General features: G+C 26.6%; 4 protein-coding genes across 17 annotated transcripts; 1 reads left to right on the top strand and 3 right to left on the bottom strand.

Moving 5' to 3' along the window:
• Nucleotides 1-321: 321 nt before the first annotated feature.
• On the bottom strand, nucleotides 322-5,482 carry LOC100748579 (T-complex protein 11-like protein 1). 11 transcript variants are annotated; one of them, XM_012386824.3, is made up of 8 exons: nucleotides 4,244-4,374; nucleotides 3,358-3,471; nucleotides 2,431-2,550; nucleotides 2,020-2,314; nucleotides 1,421-1,939; nucleotides 1,144-1,328; nucleotides 881-1,047; nucleotides 322-815 (listed from the first exon to the last, which is right to left on the bottom strand). In XM_012386824.3, the coding sequence occupies exons 2-8, from the start codon at nucleotides 3,366-3,368 to the stop codon at nucleotides 568-570; spliced, it is 1,545 nt and encodes a 514-aa protein (XP_012242247.1). In that variant the 5' UTR covers nucleotides 3,369-3,471; nucleotides 4,244-4,374; the 3' UTR covers nucleotides 322-567. The 11 variants fall into 11 exon arrangements, with proteins under 11 accessions (XP_012242247.1, XP_012242245.1, XP_012242246.1 ...); XM_012386822.3 differs by having other exon boundaries at nucleotides 4,138-4,358; XM_012386823.3 differs by having other exon boundaries at nucleotides 4,189-4,358.
• Nucleotides 5,483-6,336: 854 nt separating this feature from the next.
• On the top strand, nucleotides 6,337-10,330 carry LOC100744448 (apoptosis-inducing factor 1, mitochondrial). The gene is made up of 12 exons (XM_003490299.4): nucleotides 6,337-6,748; nucleotides 7,252-7,541; nucleotides 7,663-7,723; nucleotides 7,810-7,970; nucleotides 8,042-8,172; nucleotides 8,257-8,432; nucleotides 8,494-8,685; nucleotides 8,773-8,966; nucleotides 9,078-9,330; nucleotides 9,429-9,613; nucleotides 9,685-9,882; nucleotides 9,977-10,330. Exons 1-12 carry the CDS (start codon nucleotides 6,658-6,660, stop codon nucleotides 10,046-10,048), a joined length of 2,004 nt encoding a protein of 667 aa, XP_003490347.1. The 5' UTR covers nucleotides 6,337-6,657; the 3' UTR covers nucleotides 10,049-10,330.
• A 512-nt stretch (nucleotides 10,331-10,842) lies between these two features.
• Nucleotides 10,843-15,197, bottom strand: LOC100744209 (protein broad-minded-like). Its single transcript, XM_024368278.2, has 8 exons — nucleotides 13,429-15,197; nucleotides 13,018-13,355; nucleotides 12,734-12,930; nucleotides 12,332-12,664; nucleotides 11,925-12,244; nucleotides 11,348-11,525; nucleotides 11,053-11,268; nucleotides 10,843-10,983 (listed from the first exon to the last, which is right to left on the bottom strand). Exons 1-8 carry the CDS (start codon nucleotides 15,102-15,104, stop codon nucleotides 10,876-10,878), a joined length of 3,366 nt encoding a protein of 1,121 aa, XP_024224046.1. The 5' UTR covers nucleotides 15,105-15,197; the 3' UTR covers nucleotides 10,843-10,875.
• A 110-nt stretch (nucleotides 15,198-15,307) lies between these two features.
• On the bottom strand, nucleotides 15,308-19,759 carry LOC100744093 (TBC domain-containing protein kinase-like protein). Of its 4 annotated transcripts, XM_003490296.4 has the most exons (15): nucleotides 19,587-19,759; nucleotides 19,195-19,505; nucleotides 18,845-19,055; nucleotides 18,518-18,767; nucleotides 18,183-18,411; nucleotides 17,840-18,114; nucleotides 17,625-17,771; nucleotides 17,427-17,547; nucleotides 17,073-17,234; nucleotides 16,829-17,006; nucleotides 16,502-16,708; nucleotides 16,134-16,393; nucleotides 15,931-16,058; nucleotides 15,688-15,850; nucleotides 15,308-15,630 (listed from the first exon to the last, which is right to left on the bottom strand). In XM_003490296.4, exons 3-15 carry the CDS (start codon nucleotides 19,047-19,049, stop codon nucleotides 15,523-15,525), a joined length of 2,433 nt encoding a protein of 810 aa, XP_003490344.1. In that variant the 5' UTR covers nucleotides 19,050-19,055; nucleotides 19,195-19,505; nucleotides 19,587-19,759; the 3' UTR covers nucleotides 15,308-15,522. The 4 variants fall into 4 exon arrangements, with proteins under 4 accessions (XP_003490344.1, XP_033177216.1, XP_033177218.1 ...); XM_033321325.1 differs by lacking the exon at nucleotides 19,587-19,759 and having other exon boundaries at nucleotides 19,195-19,547; XM_033321326.1 differs by lacking the exon at nucleotides 19,587-19,759 and having other exon boundaries at nucleotides 15,477-15,623; nucleotides 19,195-19,547.
• Nucleotides 19,760-19,774: the final 15 nt, after the last annotated feature.

Below are 19,774 nucleotides of genomic sequence, written 5' to 3'. Positions count from 1 at the left end.
ATTTTAGTTATTTCAAAAAATGCAATAAAATTTAATTATGAATTAATTTAATTTTTGCGTGTATATACAAATATATGTTACATATTTTTTCATTATAAATTTTGAATACAATATTTAAAATAACATTTGGAAATCATGTTAAAGCATCAAATATAAAAAATAAGTTGCAGCTCATCATAATATGCAACTACAAAGTAAAGATTAAGTTACAGTTAACTTGTATGTAAAATAGTGATTGCATATAGTTAAAAACAAATAATTACTATTTGCAATATATGTGAAAATTGTTTTTTCCTTTTTATAAGTATTTTTCACTCATACAATTAATTGTATCATTTATAACTTACATCAATATCAGAACTTTTTCTGTATAACGTTTTTGTTTTTATGTTTTTAATATATATTCTTTATTTTCTTTTTTTTTTTTTGTTAGAAAACTTAACGTATGAAAACAAATAAATTGTTACTTTAAGATATATATGTCACTTATTTTTTTAATTAATGTGCTATTTTATGAACACATAAATATGTTTCCCTTACAAAAATTGATTTAAAATCTCAATTGCTTTACAAGTCCATGGTATGAATTGCACTCATATCTTTATTACTTTCAGTTTCTTTTTTAATAAGTGCATTAGTAATGATTTCTTGATAATATTCTCCAAATACACTTCGATTATGAGAAATAAGTATCAAAAATTGAGCTACTATAGCTGTTAATTCTTCTTGTAGTGATGAAAGTCCAGGTGGAACTTGTTGTGGTGCCGTAGATTGAGATAATATTATTTTTTGTAAAAATTGCCGAATTCTTAAATCTAAAAAAGGTATACAAAGTAAATAAGATGTAAAATAAATTTTATAGGTCCCATACAATACTTACTTATAAGGTGCCTTATTTTATGTTCTGGATTGATGAGATCCAATATTTGTCCTTCTAATAATGTTTCTATCTCTGGAGATAAGGAAGCAGCATTAATTTCGTGCAATGTCGTTTTCAGGTCTGTTTTTACTTGTAATACAATATTTGGCATTACAGTTTCCAAATCCCTATTAATAGTTAGTACGAAAAATTTAATTTATGACTACATATATATATATATATATATATATATATATATATATCAGATGTTATTATGTACATACTTATTTGAATGTACAGAATCTAACAACACATTAAGATGTTGTTTAATATTCTTCTTAAAGTTTGATACACCATGAATTGGTGCACCTACTGTATTATTTACTAGCAATATTACAGATCCTATAATGCTTAATCTGCTGGTCTTATCACGCAATTCCAGTAATCTACTTTGATCAAGCATCAAAGTCTGTAAAAATGATGGCAATAAAATTTGTATTATTATTAATTCAAATAACCGAGGATTGACTATATTATTAACACAAATAGTTGCATATGTACTTCTGCATCTGGACTAAAATCCCATTCTAGAAGATCAAGATACGCTTCAGTTAAAAGACAATGGGTAAGCTGACGAGCTGCATTAATGTCAGACGAACTGCTCATAATATTTGTTGGATCAAAATGCCTCAACAACCATTTTTCTGTAAATTGTAGACCATTTGTATTAACTTTTAAGAATTCAGCGAACTTGGCTTTCTCGTATTCAATACTTGAAGCAACTATATTTGGTCTCATCATAGTAATGGTAAAATTTGCCAAATCAAGTCGCATTAATTGCAGTACTTCCATTATTCCTTTGAATATTTCAATAACATGTGTTTCTTGACTAAGTTCTCGAATCTTCTCGTCTCTTACTGGCGCACAAACTTTACTCATAATGGATATCACATATTGTGCATAATGATGGAAGTCCAAAACACCATTTTCTGCTTGCTGTTTAATTAAATCCACATCAAGTACTTCTTTTAAATTTTCTCGAATTTTTGCATGATGTGGTAATACTAGTTCATCTAATGTCTATAAAACAGAAAGATTATTGAACATATGTAGATACAAAAATCATACATTATTTCATAAAAGCCATATAAATATACTACTTCTTTAATTTCCTTCAGTAGAACCAACGCTTGTGTATAATTTGGAGGATTTTCATCTAATTGCTCTGCTAATAAATTCCAAAAAGCTTTATGCATAATTTCTTTTACTTTTCTATGAATTGTGCCATCATCAGGTTCAAGTTTTTGTAATTGAAAATTTTTATCCACCGCAATTTCATGTGCTAATGCCATATTTTTCATGCCATTTGCAGCATTTATGATTTCTTCGAGAGAAACAAATTTTGGTGGTGATGCTCCTATTAATCCACCTACCACAAAATTTGGTGTTTTTTGCCTGTGTGATACACATTTAATTACGAAAAATATTAATATAAAATCTGGACATATCTATTGATGAATAAATTAAGAAAATAATCATATTATATTTCAACTAAAAAAATAATAATTTACCCCTTTGCATTTTCTTCTTCTGTCTCAAGATGAGAATCAGATTTACAATCTACAGGTACAGATGTGCTAGCTTCATTGATATTGGATTTTTGTTCTTCATTGTTTTCCATTTTTTGATTCCTATATAATAGTATGTATTATTAACATTTAATTGTGATAACACACATACAAACTCCATTATATAAATACCATTAGTCTATAGCAATAAATAACATAACAAATAATAAAACACAATACACATTGTAAAATATAAACAATAAAACAATATTAATTACTTACTGTTAAATATTATACTTAATATTCACCATTTGATTAATAAATAGATAGGATATATAACACACAGTAATCATTACATATAAAATTATAATTAGTGTATTAAAACTAATAAACAATTATATAAGTAACACTACAGATCTCAGATTATGCAAATGTACACTGACTAAAACAAAATATCAGAAATAAAATCTAACAATGCCATTGAATATGAACGTTTACAACTAATAAAGAGGCAGTAAAAAGTTATACCCCACATTACTCCAGCACTAACCAAAATTTTATTCCTAACAAAATATGTACCATTTTAGCATATGTTTAACAATATTTAAAAACATGTAAATTTGTTTTGAACAATATAAATAATAGAAAATTTGTTTCATATAATTCAACATATAATTATCATAATAATCTTGTCTTTAGAAATAAAATTGAAAAATAAATATGTGTCGAATAATATTTCCTTAAATCAGATATATTGTAAAAAAGAAATATTTTATTATTCCACCTCGTAAAATTTAAATTTGCCTCCAAAAGTAGTTTTCTTAATAAACAGATATTTTATAATTAGATAATAAATACAATAATTCATATAATTAGCATAGATTCTTTACTATGTGATTAAAATGTTTTATAAATATATGAAAAGTATACCTATCTGGCATGATTAATTTTTGATTTAACAGTTTTGTTGTAGCATGATCAGCACTGAGAAACAGCTGGCACTTAAATGCAATAGATATTGAAGACAAGGAGGTCAAACTTTGTCTATAAAAAGAACATTCACAAGGTACATATAAGAACAACCCTCCTTATTTGATTTTAAAAGACTGATATAATATTTCTATGTTTTAATAACCTATCTCAGATTTACACTTATATCTGCTACATATTTAATATATGATATTAAAATAATTATTGATTATAATATATTTCATGTTATTTTCTAAAATATTTTATACTATGTATATTAAATACAAAATCATTATAAATATTTGTTTGTAAAACAAAAAATAAATAAAATTACTATATGTATACTTACAAAAGTTTTTCATAGATTAACATTATATTTCCATTTTTTATTTAGAATTTAAAACTTACCATAGTTTCTATATTTTATAAAAAAAAATGCACCTTTCGCAAAAGTTTAGTTTCTAAATATTTTTGCTATCAATTCTAGATATTTTATATCAAAAATAATAATTTATGCATATCGCTCGAAATATTTTTCTGAATGCAATTTTTTTTTACTTTCTAATCAAACAACGCATGTATATGCTGATCAATTTACAAACAAAACTAAATTTGCAATATTGTATACATAAACTTATTTTTTACCATTTATTTATTTAGAAACGAAAGAATACGAAAGTGCCTTTTTCTAGATTTAATTATATTTGATAATTTGCAACTTAATTGAGGAAACATATTTACACTTTCACTAGAAAGTCGAAATGCGTAAAATAATATCTAGACTTGTTTTACCAAAACATTCCAATGTTTTTACATAATACAATTCACATTTCTATTATAAATTTACCAGCAATTTTATATATAAATTGTCATGTTGAAAAATCAATTTTGTTCCAAACAACTACGAATTGTGTATTTACAACTTTTTAGGTTGATGCTCAACAGTAAACTTAGAATATATAAGACAGTAGCGTCCTCTGCAAATTGTCATTTCTTAGTTTTCGCAAAATTATTTTTATTATTACCATAATTATCTTTTATATTCTTTTATAGATATTTATACTTCTACGTACTATTTCAAACAATAACATGATACATTCAGGAAATAAAGATATGTACATTATTCATACATTTAATACTAAGGACATTAAACACAATAGTATTAAAAAATATATACAGTGTAATTTTACGCTTAATTAAAAATGATACTGTTTATAAATGACAAGACATACATATGTAATAAACTATATGCATGTAATATAAGCCAAGAATCAAAAACCATACTGAGCTATTCCATAAATTGAAATTTATAAAAAAATAACGATTACAAATATTATTTTTAAAACTTTACTTTGGAATTTATGATTACTTATGCTGCTTTTTTGTGATACATAAATTCACGAAATTAAGTTGTTTTTTAAGATATTGAATGCTTAAATACGGATTGCTTAAATACAAAATAAGGAGTTGAATAATTTGGTTTCAAAGAAGTTCATATCTATAGTAAAGTCGTTACAATAATGATGATGATACATCAGATCTTAAGAATTTCAAGGTGCAGACGAACCATTTTCGGAAATAATATGAGTCACTGTTGTCCACCTTGAATCTTACAAAGGTTGTATAGGTACTAATAAATGAATTAGTCAGAATATGTTTTTGCACAAAAGTAAGTAAAAATACAATGTATATTTAACGATTATCCTTCGACTTTTTAAATAATTCATATTAACTTACAATTCATAATACTATATATAGTATGACTAATGTAATTGTTATTATACATAATTACAATTTCTTATCAAAAATATAATATTATTTCACGTTAAAGAAAGCGTTTTTAATTATTTTCTCTATTCATTAATCAGTTTCATTTGCCCAAATTAAACGAACATATGCAAACTTATGTATAGGTGTTTTAAAATCATCATATATATATCTTGTATACCTATAATGGTAAAAATATTTGACTTCCCAAGAAATCGGTTGACCACGTATTTGTACATATGTATTTACTACCTAAGTATTTAATTACACACCTTCTTATGACCAATTGATAAGGATGTCCCATAACTTGTTAATCGAGAAAATTTCTACGATTTTCAAAATGTCGGTTCATCGCGCGGTTTTTACTGGAAGGAGAATCAAGCTTCCCTATTAAATTAGAAGAGTCCCTGAGATTCATTTGATATGTTGACACTAAGAACACACTTTATATAAAAAATTACTTAAAAAAAACAAATTTCTTTGAAATTTTTTACATAAATAAAAACATATGTATTATCAATTTTTAACGTTAGCTTTTCTGTTGATTCTCAAGGAAGGAAAAGGAAAAGATTTAAGCTAATATAATAATAATGATAGTTTAATATAATGATTTATAAGAAAAAATCATATATTTATGTTATATGTACATGTATATATATTCATATATAGTCATTTTGAAGACAGATTCAATGAGTTATAACAGTATACATAAATATTTTAAGATCAGCGAAAGTCACAAAGAAGAATTTAAATTCTATTTAAATGCCGCTGGAATGTTGAAAAACAAATGAAAAATTGTAAGGAGTTGAAAATTAACACCACATTATACTTATTACTTACGCAGAAAACTTTGCTTATACGATTTTCGCTGACATATCAGTATTATACTTAGTGGCATTCTGAGTGTTATAGATCGTTGAATTTGGCTTCAAAATGGCTATAACTTACAAACAAACAAAATGTAACATTCGATAAAAATACAAAGTTGGTCTTTTTATCTCGTTAACTTTCTGTAACACACAATAAAACTATTTTTGCTATTCATTGCTTCCTATAAAACTATGTAATTTCTGTAAGAAACATTTTTTCAAATTTTGTGTTACAATGGAAATATATATTTCAGATGATAAAATTAAGTGATAGGTACATATGTACGTTCTGTATGCTTCATTTGTATTAGCATGAAGTTGCGCGATTATCTATATGGAGTATGCGCGGCTGTCATTCGTTAATAAATTAAAATTGTAATAAATATTTTAACATATTTACAAATCTTATTCCCGCTGTATAACAAATTTCTCTGGAATTGTTTCAAAATCGATGTATCGTAAATACGGCAAGTTGTTTCCCAAAGAAATTTGGTAATGGAGTGTCCTGTGCCATTCAAGTATAAAGGGAAAACTATAGAGCGACTTCCAGTCGTGCGTATGGATAATAGAACCGGCCACACGCGCTTCCTCCATATTGCGTAAGGCCAAAATTGGCCCGTCAAAAATGTTAAGCTACGGTAGAGTTATAGGACGATTGCCAAAACTTACGAGACATTCATATGCCAATCACTATTGTCGACCTTCAAAATATGTTGGTAAGTACTGATATACTTAATTTTCAAAAACGTAGTTTTTAATTTATATCAATTTTTCTTCTGCTACTGAACTTGTTAGTATTTTCCAATTAAATATTAAGTTAAATCTTTTATTTGACATTCTAATTACAAACATTGACAGTAAAATCTTATAATTGTATATACACATTCAGATGATACTATCTTTCAATTAATATTCTGTTAAATTTTTATCCGGTTTATTTATCTGAAAGTACACCATGCGATATAACCTCAAAGCCAGACAATGTATACATTTTTTCAATGTATTTGTTTCATATGATGTTATTGATGAAAAAAATCCTTTTACTAAATGAAGCCTAAAAGTTGTGTAGAGCATATTATTCAATTACGATTATTTCATAATGCTTATTTTTCTTGCAGTAAAATAATTACTAATTTTATTTATATTTAAACAATTTCTAAATTAATGTTTAATGAGAATTATTCTTAAATTAACTATTATTATATTTTTCTGATTTTAGGAATATTTAGTGTTCATAATTTATGGTATAGTAGCAATACAAATGATAAAGCATTTAAACCTCCAGGGACCACCATAAAACCAGAAGAATGTGTACCTGAAAGTAGTTATTCCAAACAAAACAGGATTGTTCCTATATGTGAGTCTCATCCTAATGCATCTTGTCCACCATCTTGTTATGAAATTTGCGGAAAACCAGATGATTCGAAGAAACCAAATGACAAGAAGCCTTCATCGCCATATTGGAAAATATTAGCAACCTTGTTCATAGCAGGAGTTACAATATATGCGGTATGATACTAGAGATTGCTTTGTATATCATGTCTTATTTGTGCTTTTGATTATAACAGATTATAATATTATAAATTTTTTGTTTTTTCTTTCTTTTTAATATTTTCATTGAAACATGTAGATATCTTCTTCAAATTGGTTTACTATGAAAAAAACAGATTCTCAAAAGGATGTAAGTAAGAGTAAGTTGAATAAGAGCTTGTACTTATAAAATATTTTTTTAAATGTAGATGTTCATGATTAATTTATGTTTATGTCACATAATTAGGAAAAAAGAATGGAAGGAGACTTAGAAGATCACTTGAAAAAACTAAATCTCCACCTACTTCTAGTTCATTCCCTTCAGAAATACCTTATCTTTTAATAGGAGGTGGAACAGCTGCATTTTCTGCATTTAGGTCTATTAAATCTAGAGATCCTAGAGCTAAGGTGCTTTGTAATAATTTTGTTTCTTCATTTACTGAACTAGGATCTAATAACATAACCAGTATTTTCCTTAGGTTTTAGTAATAACAGAAGAAGAAGATTTGCCATATATGAGACCTCCATTATCCAAAGAACTTTGGTATAATAGAGATAGAAAAATAAGTGCGCAATTACTTTTTAAGCAATGGAATGGTGCTCAAAGAAGGTAATAATCGAATGATCATTTATTCAAATAGAAATTCATTATGTTTTTATATAGTTAGTAGTTTATTATATATTATGTTTACAGCATATTTTATGAACCACCAGAATTTTATTCAGATATTACTAATTTGAGTCAATCTGAAAAAGGTGGTGTGGCTGTAGCCACAGGCTGGAAAGTCACAAAAATTGATGTTCCAAACAAAACTGTGATGCTTGATGATGGTTATGAAATAAAATATGACAAGTGTCTTATTGCAACTGGTAAGTATAATTAATTTATATTTAAAATTTACATACAATTTTCATTATAATATATTTATAGGTGCATCACCTAAAAATCTACCAGTTTTTGAATCAATGCAAGATGAACTTAAGGATAAAATCGTAACCTTCAGAACAAAAGAAGATTTTCTTGATTTAGAAGATGCTGTGCATGATCCTAAGTATAAAAATATAGTTATAATTGGTGGAGGATTTCTTGGTTCGGAACTTGCCTGCTCATTAGCTCGTAATTGTAGGTTTTTATTACATCTTTTATTATTAATACCATTGTTTAATTAATTATTAACATAAAATAATAATTAATTTTATTATTATTTAGTACCTGAGAATAGAAAAGTATATCAAGTATATAAAGAGAAATTTATAATGGATCAAGTATTACCACAATACTTAAGCGAATGGGCAACAAAGAAAGCAATGTTAGAAGGTGTTAATTGTATTGCTAATTCTGAAGTAGAAGATTATTCTTATAAAGGTGGACAATTATCACTTATCCTTTCGGATAATCGTGTTGTACGTTTTATTTAAATATCTACACAAAAATAAAAATAATAATGAAAGTGATAGTTTGTTGATAAGTGAGTGATCATTCTTTTTTTTTCTTTTTTTTGTTTACATGGAAAGATTGATGCCGATCAAGTGATTGTAGCAGTAGGTGTTGAACCAAATACTGATTTGGCAAAAGCTTCACATTTAGAAACAGATCCTGAAATAGGCGGTTTTCTTGTTAATGCGGAATTAGAAGCAAGGAGTAATCTTTGGGTTGCTGGAGATGCAGCTTGCTTTTATGACATTAGACTTGGTAGAAGAAGAGTAGAACATCATGATCATGCTGTAATCTCAGGAAGATTGGCAGGAGAAAATATGACTGGTGCAAGTAAGTTAAGATTTTCTCAATATATGCTATGTTAATTATTAATATAAAAATTAAGATAAAATGAAAAATGATAAAATCTGTATTTCTGTGTTAACTAGGAAAACCATATCTACATCAATCAATGTTTTGGTCCGACTTAGGACCAGAGGTTGGATATGAAGCAATTGGTATTGTGGATTCATCACTGCCAACTGTAGGAGTTTTTGTAAAAACAACGAAGTCAGACGCTTCGATAACATCTGTTAATAGTTCAAATGAAATCACACAATCTTCAGATACGAAGGTAATGAATAGTATACTAATAATACAATCATAATTAACTTTATTTATATATTATGTACTTTTGAACCACAGAAATTGGAATCAACACAAATACAATCAAGCTTAGAAGAAACAGATAAATCAAAATGTTCCGATAATTCAAAAATCTCACTGGAGGAACCTAAAAAATATGATGATTTTGGAAAAGGAGTCGTTTTTTATTTACGTGATGATATTGTGGTTGGCATAGTTCTTTGGAACATCTTTAATCGGATGTCTATTGCTAGACAGGTGCGTTCATGAAATGTGTAGAACAGAAGAAAGTTCAGTTTTTATAAAATATATATTAAAAGATATATTTCTTTTATATATGTATCTGTTACAGGTGCTTGCAAGAGGCACAAAATATGATGATTTAAATGAAGTAGCAAAACTGTTCACTATTCATGATGACTGATTCCACTAACACAAAACCTATATGACTATATCGTGTCATTATTGTACATAAGGTTATTTATCTATCAGTTCTAAAACATTTTACAAATAAAAAAAAGCCTACAACTGATTTTATTCCTGAGTTTATAAAATACGATTTGTATAAATATTGCACATACTACGTACAAAGTATTTTCCATAAAAATAAGTGGAGACATTCTTATAGACAATGAGATATGTTTATTAAACTAGCTACAAAATGTGAATTTTACTAGAAAATAAATGAAAATGTTTTGTTAGTTGAGCAGAGTTTAATATTATATCATACCAACAATAGTTATATATGTGTAAACATTCATACATACATATAAATTTACTTTAAAATAAGTTTTAAAAGTCATTTTGTGTTGACATATTTAAAGCTGGTTTTATTATTTAATATATATATATATATATATATACAGTGTGGTTGGTGACTGGTGGTACAAGCAGAAAGGGGGTGATTCTACGAGAAAAAAGAAGTCGAAAATATAGAATAAAAATTTTTCGTTTGAGGTTTTGTTTTCGAGAAAATCGACTTTGAATTTTCGCTCGGTACGCGTGCACTTTATCACGTCTCCTTATAACGGATCTCACTGTAGATCGTTGTCTCGATGGAAAAATTAAAAAAAAAAAGATTTTTTTATTCTATATTTTCGACTTCTTTTTTCGCGTAGAATCACCCCCTTTCCGCTTGTACTACCAGTTACCAACCACCCTGTATATATGTATATAATTATCTTGTTTTATTAATATAATGAATATTCAGTAAAAAATGAAATTTTTTGCTATTTTTATATTTTATTCTTTTTAATTAAATCCTTTAACCGAAAATTTTGGTAGAATTTTGTTCCCATATCTTTTGTCTAATGAATCCATAAATTTGATATAATTGTGACATTGATAATCATCCAAAACCTATATAAATAACGTAGATAAATTATACAATATGTAGGCATTATATTTAATATGTGTTATGATACATACCATATGTTCTGGCCACAGTTTTCCATTCGTTGTGCTTTCCATTATTGAAAATTGACAATGATATAAAAGTGATACACAATAATATATTATATAATCAGGCGAAAACAAAACACAAATTGCGAAAAAATGCATAATTTGGGGCAATGGAAGTATACCCCAAAAACATTGTGATACCATTAAATTACATATTAAAGACCAATCCACTCCAGAAGCATTCTGCATTGAAATATAAATTAATACATAATAATCTGTGATGGAAGGCAAATAAGAATGAAATTTATTTTTCAATATATACCTTAAGTGCAAATTTGATATGTGGAAGTTCATTACTAACAATGCTTTCTAAAATTTGCATAAATGTATATTGTGTGGCACATTCTTCTTTAATATTTTTATCCACAACTTTTCCCAAATTACACCATAAAAATGGAGTTACTGGGAATTGAATTAATTGAGTAATAAATGTTTTACATCTGTAATTATCATATGCTATTATATCATAATATAATATAGGTCAATGATGTGAAATAGTTGTCTTATGTGCATTATCATTGCAATGATGACCAAGTTTTCAACCTGAGACCTACCAATGATGATACATTGACTAGCTAGAGTTACCCCATAATCTTTTCTCAAAAAAGTAGTAGCAATTTCAATATTACTTTCTTCAGAAAGTTTTTGATCTATTTATTAAGATACTGCAGCATTTAGAAATTGCTACCAGGGGTATATTCGCGGTCAACTGAGGTATATGTGTATGAAGTACAATAGTAGAAAATAAAACAATTATTTAATAATTATAAAATGTTTGTGCTTTTATATAAAATTATATTATGCAAAAATTTAATTTCCACTGGTAATTTTGTGTGTACCTGTCAACGTCTCCTTTACAAATGATGAATACTGTTGATAAAAACCAATCAAATCCATCAAATTTTGCTGGTCTTTCATATTGTATAAATGCATAACACGCATTTATAAATTCTTGTAATTTTTCTTTCATTTCAACTGTATTTTTCAAAACATCATTTTGTTCTGCATAATACAGAACTAAATCAATTCCGTGTATTTCTTCTGAAAACCAACAATCTATATTTGATGATATGTTTTCTTTCCATTGAAAGATTTCTCCCCATTCTGAAGTAGGAATTGCTTTCTGCATCTGATCCACTAGTTGAATTAATACTGTATTCTAGTAAATAAAAAATTTATCTTATAAAAATATAACAAGATAAACTTAACAAATTGAACCCAATAAAAGCAAAAAATCTGTATTTACTTTTATTGGATCTTGCGATGCTATATACGCTTCTCTAATTTGTTGGACCCAATTATTATCTAATAATCCAGATCTATTTTCTCGAAGCAAACTTTCTAATTCTGTGCCATATTCGGTTTCTGAGAATGAATTTTCTTTGATTAATTCCAATGGAAGTAACTTTGGTAGATTATATTCTTCTGGTTCTGAAACTTCTTCTTCATCTTTACTTTTAACAAAATATGTTTTAGATATAATTTTATGTTGTATTAAAGTATAATCATCAATGTATTTTGCATTCAGTTCTTCACTTATTACTTCTGTATTAAAATTTTGAAATCCTAACAAGATATTCTGGAAAGATTTATATTATAAAAATATAAAAAAGAAGAGATGAAGTCTTATAGCATGTAGATGTATTACCTGAAAATTCAGTAATTCTAATAGATATAAACAAATATTCAAATTCCAAATCACAATATTTAATGATAGAAGCCCTAAATAGTGATAATTTGATTCAGGATTTATTGAATCATTAAATAATTCTGATAAATTAAGTGGATAATTGTGCTCTTCATTATTGTATGATTCTTTTATATTTGACATAAATGCACAGAAACCTATGAAATAAAAGATAAATAATTCATATAAATAAATTAAAATTAAATTAGTATGACATAATGAAAAATTTTTATCATTATTCTTACACTTAAAATTAAGAGAAAAAATTTTTAGTATATGTAAAAATTTCTGAATATTTTCATGATCCCATGGGTCATGAAAATAGTGTGGATCTTCTAGTATTTTACATGTTTCTGAGAGTAAGGTAGATAGAACATGGGGTGCAAGATTAGCAATTACATTATACCCCAAATGAAAAAAGGCAGCAGATGATACAAAGTTAACTACTTCAATTGATGTCCATGACATTCTTAAAGGTGCAGTAGATCCTTCAATTAGTTCTTGAAATACTGATGATTCTTGAACAAGACTTTTCAATCCATATGGTATAGATACCATCTTAAGTAATAATGTATTAATCGCACTATAAATAAAATTTTACTTTCTTAATACTATATTTAACTAATAAAAACAGATGCCATATATATTTAAATTACCTATTTATCTGTTGAGCTTTATTTTCATTCTCAAAATAAGATTTATCTAATTTCTTATAAAAATATGATACAGCAGGATAAAATTCTTTTTCTACTTTATACTGTATTATTTCATATGCATCAAATACATTAAATAACTTCTGTATTACTTCAAATAATTTAACAAGATATTCTACATTCATTATGGATAAAGGTTGCCGTAACATATTTGATGCTATTATTATAATAAACATAGCTGGACATTTAGATATGTTACTTTCAAAATTTACTGTATGTTCTTTGCATTCTGAGATAAGAAATGTAGAACCATCTGCTGTGTCTAACATACATAGAATAATATTTAATGTATGTGGCCATATATTAATGTTATTTTCAGAAAAAGATGATAAATGACATAGTGCAATATGATAAAATTCATAATCATATAATATAGTTGGTTGGTCTAAAACAAATTGTAGAGCATAACAAGAAACATCATATACACTGCTTAATGTTTCTATGGATAATTTATTTAAAGCTCTCAGAGAAGCAGTTAAAAATCCAGAAACTGAAAATGGAATGTCAAATGTATTTTCCTTTAGAAGTTCACGGCCTGCTTTATAAACACAGAGTTGGGATACAAAACATAAACAATGAAGATAAGTTACTGTTTCCACTGTACTTCCATTAATAATAACTTCCATTGGATCATCGTAAATAGAAGCTGCTATAGAATGAGGAGGCTCTTCCAGTCCTCTTTGTACATAATGCATTATTTGTTGTAATAAATTTGGTGATTTTCCTATAGCAGTTAGAAATATTTTTCTAGTAGCAAGACTAACAATCCATTTTCTACTCCAGTCAGCACGTGGTTCTAATACAGAAATAATATTCAGTATATTTAATGTTTTTGTCTGTGTTGCAGTTCCAAATTCATGTGTACTCAAAAATATTATAAATTCTTCTATCATTTGTTCTATAGTTTTATCAGGATTTCTTGCACTTTTTAACTTTTCTTCGTGATAACGAAGTATTAGATGTATGATACGAAATATTCTTTCATGGAAAAAGAATTTAAAATTAATTCCAGAAATTAATGTAGGTAAAATTTCAAATGTCTTTTGCGAGTGGTATTGAGCATTAAAACCATTCAATAAATTGGTATATACATCATACGATTGTAAACAAGAGAGCAATTTAGCGTGTACCTGTAAACTAGCTTCAAAAATAGATCTACTTTCATCTATAAGACCATCTAATAAAGATTTTTGAAGCGAATCCCATATGGGATTATTATTTAAATTTGATAGTTCACTTTTTAATAAAATTTCGTAACCAGCTAATCTTACATGAGCAGGTTTATTTTGATTAATTTTATCAAGAATAACGTTATAGCATTCATCGTTATTTAATGGAGAATTCCAATCTTCACTTGTTTGATCACTGATGCAAGAGGAGGATGACTGTGGTTGCGAATCAAAGAGTAGAGTTGATGTAGATCTCGAAGTAGATTGTTCAACGATTGTAGCTCTTATAGAATTCACTAAAATGAACATTTCTTTTGAACGTATAATCTTTTGAGCAATATTAATATTATCCACGTCTTCTCTCAATGATTTTTGTATATTTGCTTCAAATTCTTTTTTCAAGCACCTTTTTATCCACTTTTGGAGATTTGGAGAAATATCACCTTCCATATTTGCAAAATGAATGAATTCTATCTATACAATCATATTTAGACAATTAGAGTAACTCGAAAATGTAAATGAAACCTTTATACTAAAATGTTTTGACTGTGTTTCTATAGTAACCATCTAAAGCAAATGAAGATATAGTATACTGTATATAGTATAACAAAAATTTAATTCTTTAATTAATATAATACATATTTTATATGTACTATTATCGTTTATAATCTCAATGTTAGAAAGATATAATATTTTACAATTGCTTCATAATATTCTACATATAATATAGTTAAATAAAATATTACAATTTATGAGTAATTTAAAATTATATATATATACATATATATACAAATTATATGATCCTCAAATATGAAAATGTGGTGTTGTAATTTATTACATTAAAAAGTGCAGCATTTATACATTACTTTTATCGTAATGCTACTATAACATTTGGAGATTTTGCCCGTAAGATAGAAATTCCTCCTTGTAAAGAACATACACCCACAACTCCACATTTTACCAAAAAATCTGCAAACTATAAAACATTTTTATTTCAATGCTGAAAAATTAAATTTTATATTATAATACTAACCAAGGCATTATTTTGATCATGAGGCCCAATAATTACAACAACGCTATTTTTATTTTCTACAAGTGGTTTTGCATGTGGTCCAAGAGTTTCAATATGAGTTAAGGAAAGCTGTACGCTTGTAAATGGAATATTAATACTGCCTACTACAGCACCTCTTTCAAATCTATATAAAATAAATGATTACCATATATATAGAAATGATTTAGAATAATGTAATATTTCCTTTACAGATAAATTACTCACTGTATGTTATTGCGCACATCTACAGTTATTAATCTTTCAGGGCTATTGTTTAATAAATCTAAAAAATCATCAACAGAAATTCTTGGCATTTTTTCAGTACCTGGTTCTGGTTCTAACCAATTTATATCCTAAAACATAACATATTTTTTTAAATTTGTATTTAATAAATTATCTTGAAGAATATATAGAGTTTATATTTATACTTTTGGTTGATTAAACTGATGTTTTCTATAAGTAATACTAGGTGGTGTATTTTGGTACATCATCATAGAATCTTTAACGCATAATTCGATGTCGATTTCAGGAAGATCAGAAAATAAGAGGATACATTCATTGAAACCTGAAGTTAAAAGAGAATCTCGTAATTGTTTTAATATTGCTAGTCCAACTAAAAGTGGAAATGATGAGTCTCCTAATAGAAGTTTATCCCATAAATGAAGTATTTTGTGAAGTGGAAACACATCTAAAATAAGAAAGTTCAAGAATATGTAATAATCAACAATTTCAAAAGAGGAAAATTTATGATGTGAACAATTTTACATAATCCAAAGATTAATAATAAATGGCTTACGTGAAAACATTGTTAAAAACCATGGAATTGCAAACAATTCTAATACAAAGTTGATTGATCTAAGATGATTAGCTAATTGTGGATCGTGGAAAGCTATAATTTGTGAAAATTTTCCTAAATATTCTTGTATAATAGCAGAATTATCTTTCAGAAAAAATTTGTGAAGATATTTTGGTATAAATGCAGACAGACATTCGAATGCTCTAGCTAAAATAAAAATATTAATAAAGTTTACATATATGTAAACTTTAATATAATTAACTTTATATAATTTATATTAATAAATATTAATATAGTAAACTTTATATAATTTACTTAATTTATTACCTTCGTTATTAAAATTAAGATATAGAAATGGAGCTGTTAACGAATCTAATCCTTGCCAATAAACATAATGAGGATTATTTCGAACCCATGCTTTGAGCAATCTTTGTAATCTTTCGTGACCAGCACCAGATGACAATAATTCACTATACTGATGACATCTTGGTATGTCTACCTCTATCTAAGATATTGTTAATAAATTAAAACATAAAGATAAATAATGTAATGTGACTTAATGATGAATTACTTGTCGATCTGTGTGCGTAGGTGTTTCTTTATCGATCATATCATAACGTTTTTGAATATCACCAGTAATACCAAGCAATGCTGCCCATACAGCTCCCCTAACAGGTGGAGGTATATCTTTGTGTGCTTCTTCGATTATTGCTTCCCGTGTAATTGGATAAACCTAAATTATCAATATACATAAGTAAATATTTTAAGTGTTCTATGAAAAGATTCTATTTTTGTAATAATTTATTAGTGATATTTTTTATTAATGAATTCATAGTAAATAATTTTAAACTTCAAAGATATTCCAAATAAAGTAATTACCTGTAACAGTTTATTATATATCAAATATTCAAAATAATATAATCACCTGTAGTAATCTATCATATAAAACAATCCTATAAAATTGATATTCTGTATCTCTTTCTCTTATAATTAAAGGTAACTGGGAAGCAGCATCTATCAAATCCTCTTGCGATTGAACGCGCATTCTATAAAGCATGTATGAGATGATTTATATAATATTGAAGAAAAATGTGAAATTTACATTTATCTTTATTATACCTACTGATTTGTTAACCATGGATAATTAGCTATATATGGAATATGAGACAAACGTTGATGTAGTGTATCAAGAGGAACTTTAACCACACGTAAATCAAGTAATCCTGCTGTGTCTCTTCTGCCAAACATTTGACCTAAAAGTATCACTAAACTAAAAAGAAAATTAAAATAAATTGTGCTTTTTTCCACAGAACATGATATTTATGAAACTTCTATTACTTTGGAATTGATAAAATAGGTGGTCTTGACCGGATAAATCCCTGTTTCTTTAACTCCACAGTAATATCGCCTCCTGCCAATTGCCATAAATAATATAATTCATCCATTTTTCTAACAATAACATTCTTATATAAATTTTTTTCTTTTTCTTTCTCATTTTGTAACAAAAATTCTTCAAATATAGGTAACTTCAGTAACTCTTCTGGTACCTTGCGCTCTAAGGGGTGAATTTGTAAACAACAATCTACAAAATCCTTTACTTTATCAGGTAAATCCTAGAACAATAATAAATACAAAGAAATATAGAGTGTGACCCAGGATTTAAGAGTCAAATAAATTATACCTTATAAATATTGTAACAATTAGTTTCTCTTGCAAGACGTTCAAAAACAGAAGTTTCACAGTGTATTAGACTAAGAACTTTCCGCAAACATTGAGATAATTTTACACCTGGCCATATTGACTTTCCCAATAATAATTCTGCAATAATCATACCTAAAGACCAAGAATCTACTTTTGAGCTACTGACACCAGAACTCAGAAATACTTCAGGAGCTGTATACTTTGGATAACTAATAAAAAATTGTATTATGCATTTAAATAAATATTTCTTATTTTTACTAAATATTCAATTGCAATTAAATTTTATTAAACTAAATATTTTATTATAAGACATACCCAATAGGAAAAGATACATTTTTTCCACTATCTGTCATATAATATAAACCAAAATTATATAACTGTACATTTCCACTTTTATTGACTAATATATTTTCAGGATTTAAATGTCTGTGTACTAAGCCTAAATTATTCATATGCTGTAAACCCAACAGGCATTGAAATGCTATTTTCACAATATCATCAATGTTTAAATTTTCTTTTTTATTTAATGTATCTCCATTATATTCTGCAACTACTACTACCCGTTCTACAAAAAATAATTTTAATTAGATAATTATATGAAATGTTTTTAAATTTCTAATTTTTAAATATAATAAGATTTACCATGTTTACTTCTAATTATATCAAGATATGTAGATAAATTTGGATGGTGAATAGTCTTTAAAAATTGAGATTTTCCATATATGGTTATTGAATTTGGTGTAAGAGGTAAACCATTACTACCACAAACTTCAACTGGATGACTTTGGGCAAAAAATGTCATCCCTCCAAAACATCGTTCTTCGTTTTCTAAAAGTGCGGGACACATCCTCGACTATAAAATAGAACATATTATTATAGAGTATTTTAACAATATTTAAATAACTAATTTAATTTTAATAATGACAAAAAATTTACATATATATTAAAAAATACGTCATGTAATACAATAAATAATTATAAAATATACGTACTTGATTTATCAATATATATTTTTACGAAATTTTAAACTATAAATCGATATTTACATCATTAACCTCAACGAATACTTATAACCATTATCAATTATAAAAATACATTTAATTGTCTCTTAGAATTATGTCTTTTCATAGTTTAATTATTTATCATTTGCAAATTAAACCAAATTATTGATTTATTTATCAATTTTGTTTACAAGAATAAACAAGAGCACCCACTACATATACATACATGTGTATATATGTATATATCACTGATATGTATATGTATCATGAATCACGATCATATAAATAGATCTGGACACTTGCTAGGGAAAATCGTTCGAAAATTGAATCATATCTAGTTGCGAAAAATTAACATGGAAGTTCAACAAAGTCTGCGTTCTTACGAGACAGACAGAGATGAGTACAGTGTCTCTTTCTTTGAGGTATTCATAGCATGTCACGGATTGCAAAACGAAAACCTTCTTGCCTTCGATGTTAATTTTTCACAACTAGTCACGATTTAATTTTCAGACAGTTTTTCACAGACTTCAATATATATAAATGTAGGACCTGGTAATAGGAATTCTGGTAC

The sequence above is a fragment of the Bombus impatiens genome, unplaced genomic scaffold (assembly GCF_000188095.3).
Source record: "Bombus impatiens unplaced genomic scaffold, BIMP_2.2 scf_0418, whole genome shotgun sequence".
NCBI lineage: Eukaryota > Metazoa > Arthropoda > Insecta > Hymenoptera > Apidae > Bombus > Bombus impatiens.
The sequence above is the reverse complement of the archived record's forward strand: the minus strand, read 5'-3'. Positions and strand labels throughout refer to the sequence as shown.

Coding starts and splice junctions, on each gene's coding strand:
- LOC100744448 (XM_003490299.4), top strand. CDS start 6,658: ATGTTAAGCTACGGTAGAGTTATAGGACGATTGCCAAAACTTACGAGA. Junction 7,971..8,041: donor CTAGAGATCCTAGAGCTAAG/GTGCTTTGTAAT, acceptor TATTTTCCTTAG/GTTTTAGTAATAACAGAAGA. Junction 8,433..8,493: donor CAAGTGTCTTATTGCAACTG/GTAAGTATAATT, acceptor ATATATTTATAG/GTGCATCACCTAAAAATCTA.
- LOC100744093 (XM_003490296.4), bottom strand. CDS start 19,049: ATGTGTCCCGCACTTTTAGAAAACGAAGAACGATGTTTTGGAGGGATG. Junction 16,709..16,828: donor TCTTAATTTTAATAACGAAG/GTAATAAATTAA, acceptor TTTTTATTTTAG/CTAGAGCATTCGAATGTCTG. Junction 16,059..16,133: donor ATCAGTTTAATCAACCAAAA/GTATAAATATAA, acceptor GTTATGTTTTAG/GATATAAATTGGTTAGAACC.
- LOC100748579 (XM_024368285.2), bottom strand. CDS start 3,768: ATGTTAATCTATGAAAAACTTTT. Junction 1,329..1,420: donor ATTTTAGTCCAGATGCAGAA/GTACATATGCAA, acceptor TCATTTTTACAG/ACTTTGATGCTTGATCAAAG. Junction 1,048..1,143: donor GATTCTGTACATTCAAATAA/GTATGTACATAA, acceptor AACTATTAATAG/GGATTTGGAAACTGTAATGC.
- LOC100744209 (XM_024368278.2), bottom strand. CDS start 15,104: ATGGAAGGTGATATTTCTCCAAATCTCCAAAAGTGGATAAAAAGGTGC. Junction 12,931..13,017: donor TTTTTCTCTTAATTTTAAGT/GTAAGAATAATG, acceptor TTTATTTCATAG/GTTTCTGTGCATTTATGTCA. Junction 10,984..11,052: donor AACTGTGGCCAGAACATATG/GTATGTATCATA, acceptor TTATTTATATAG/GTTTTGGATGATTATCAATG.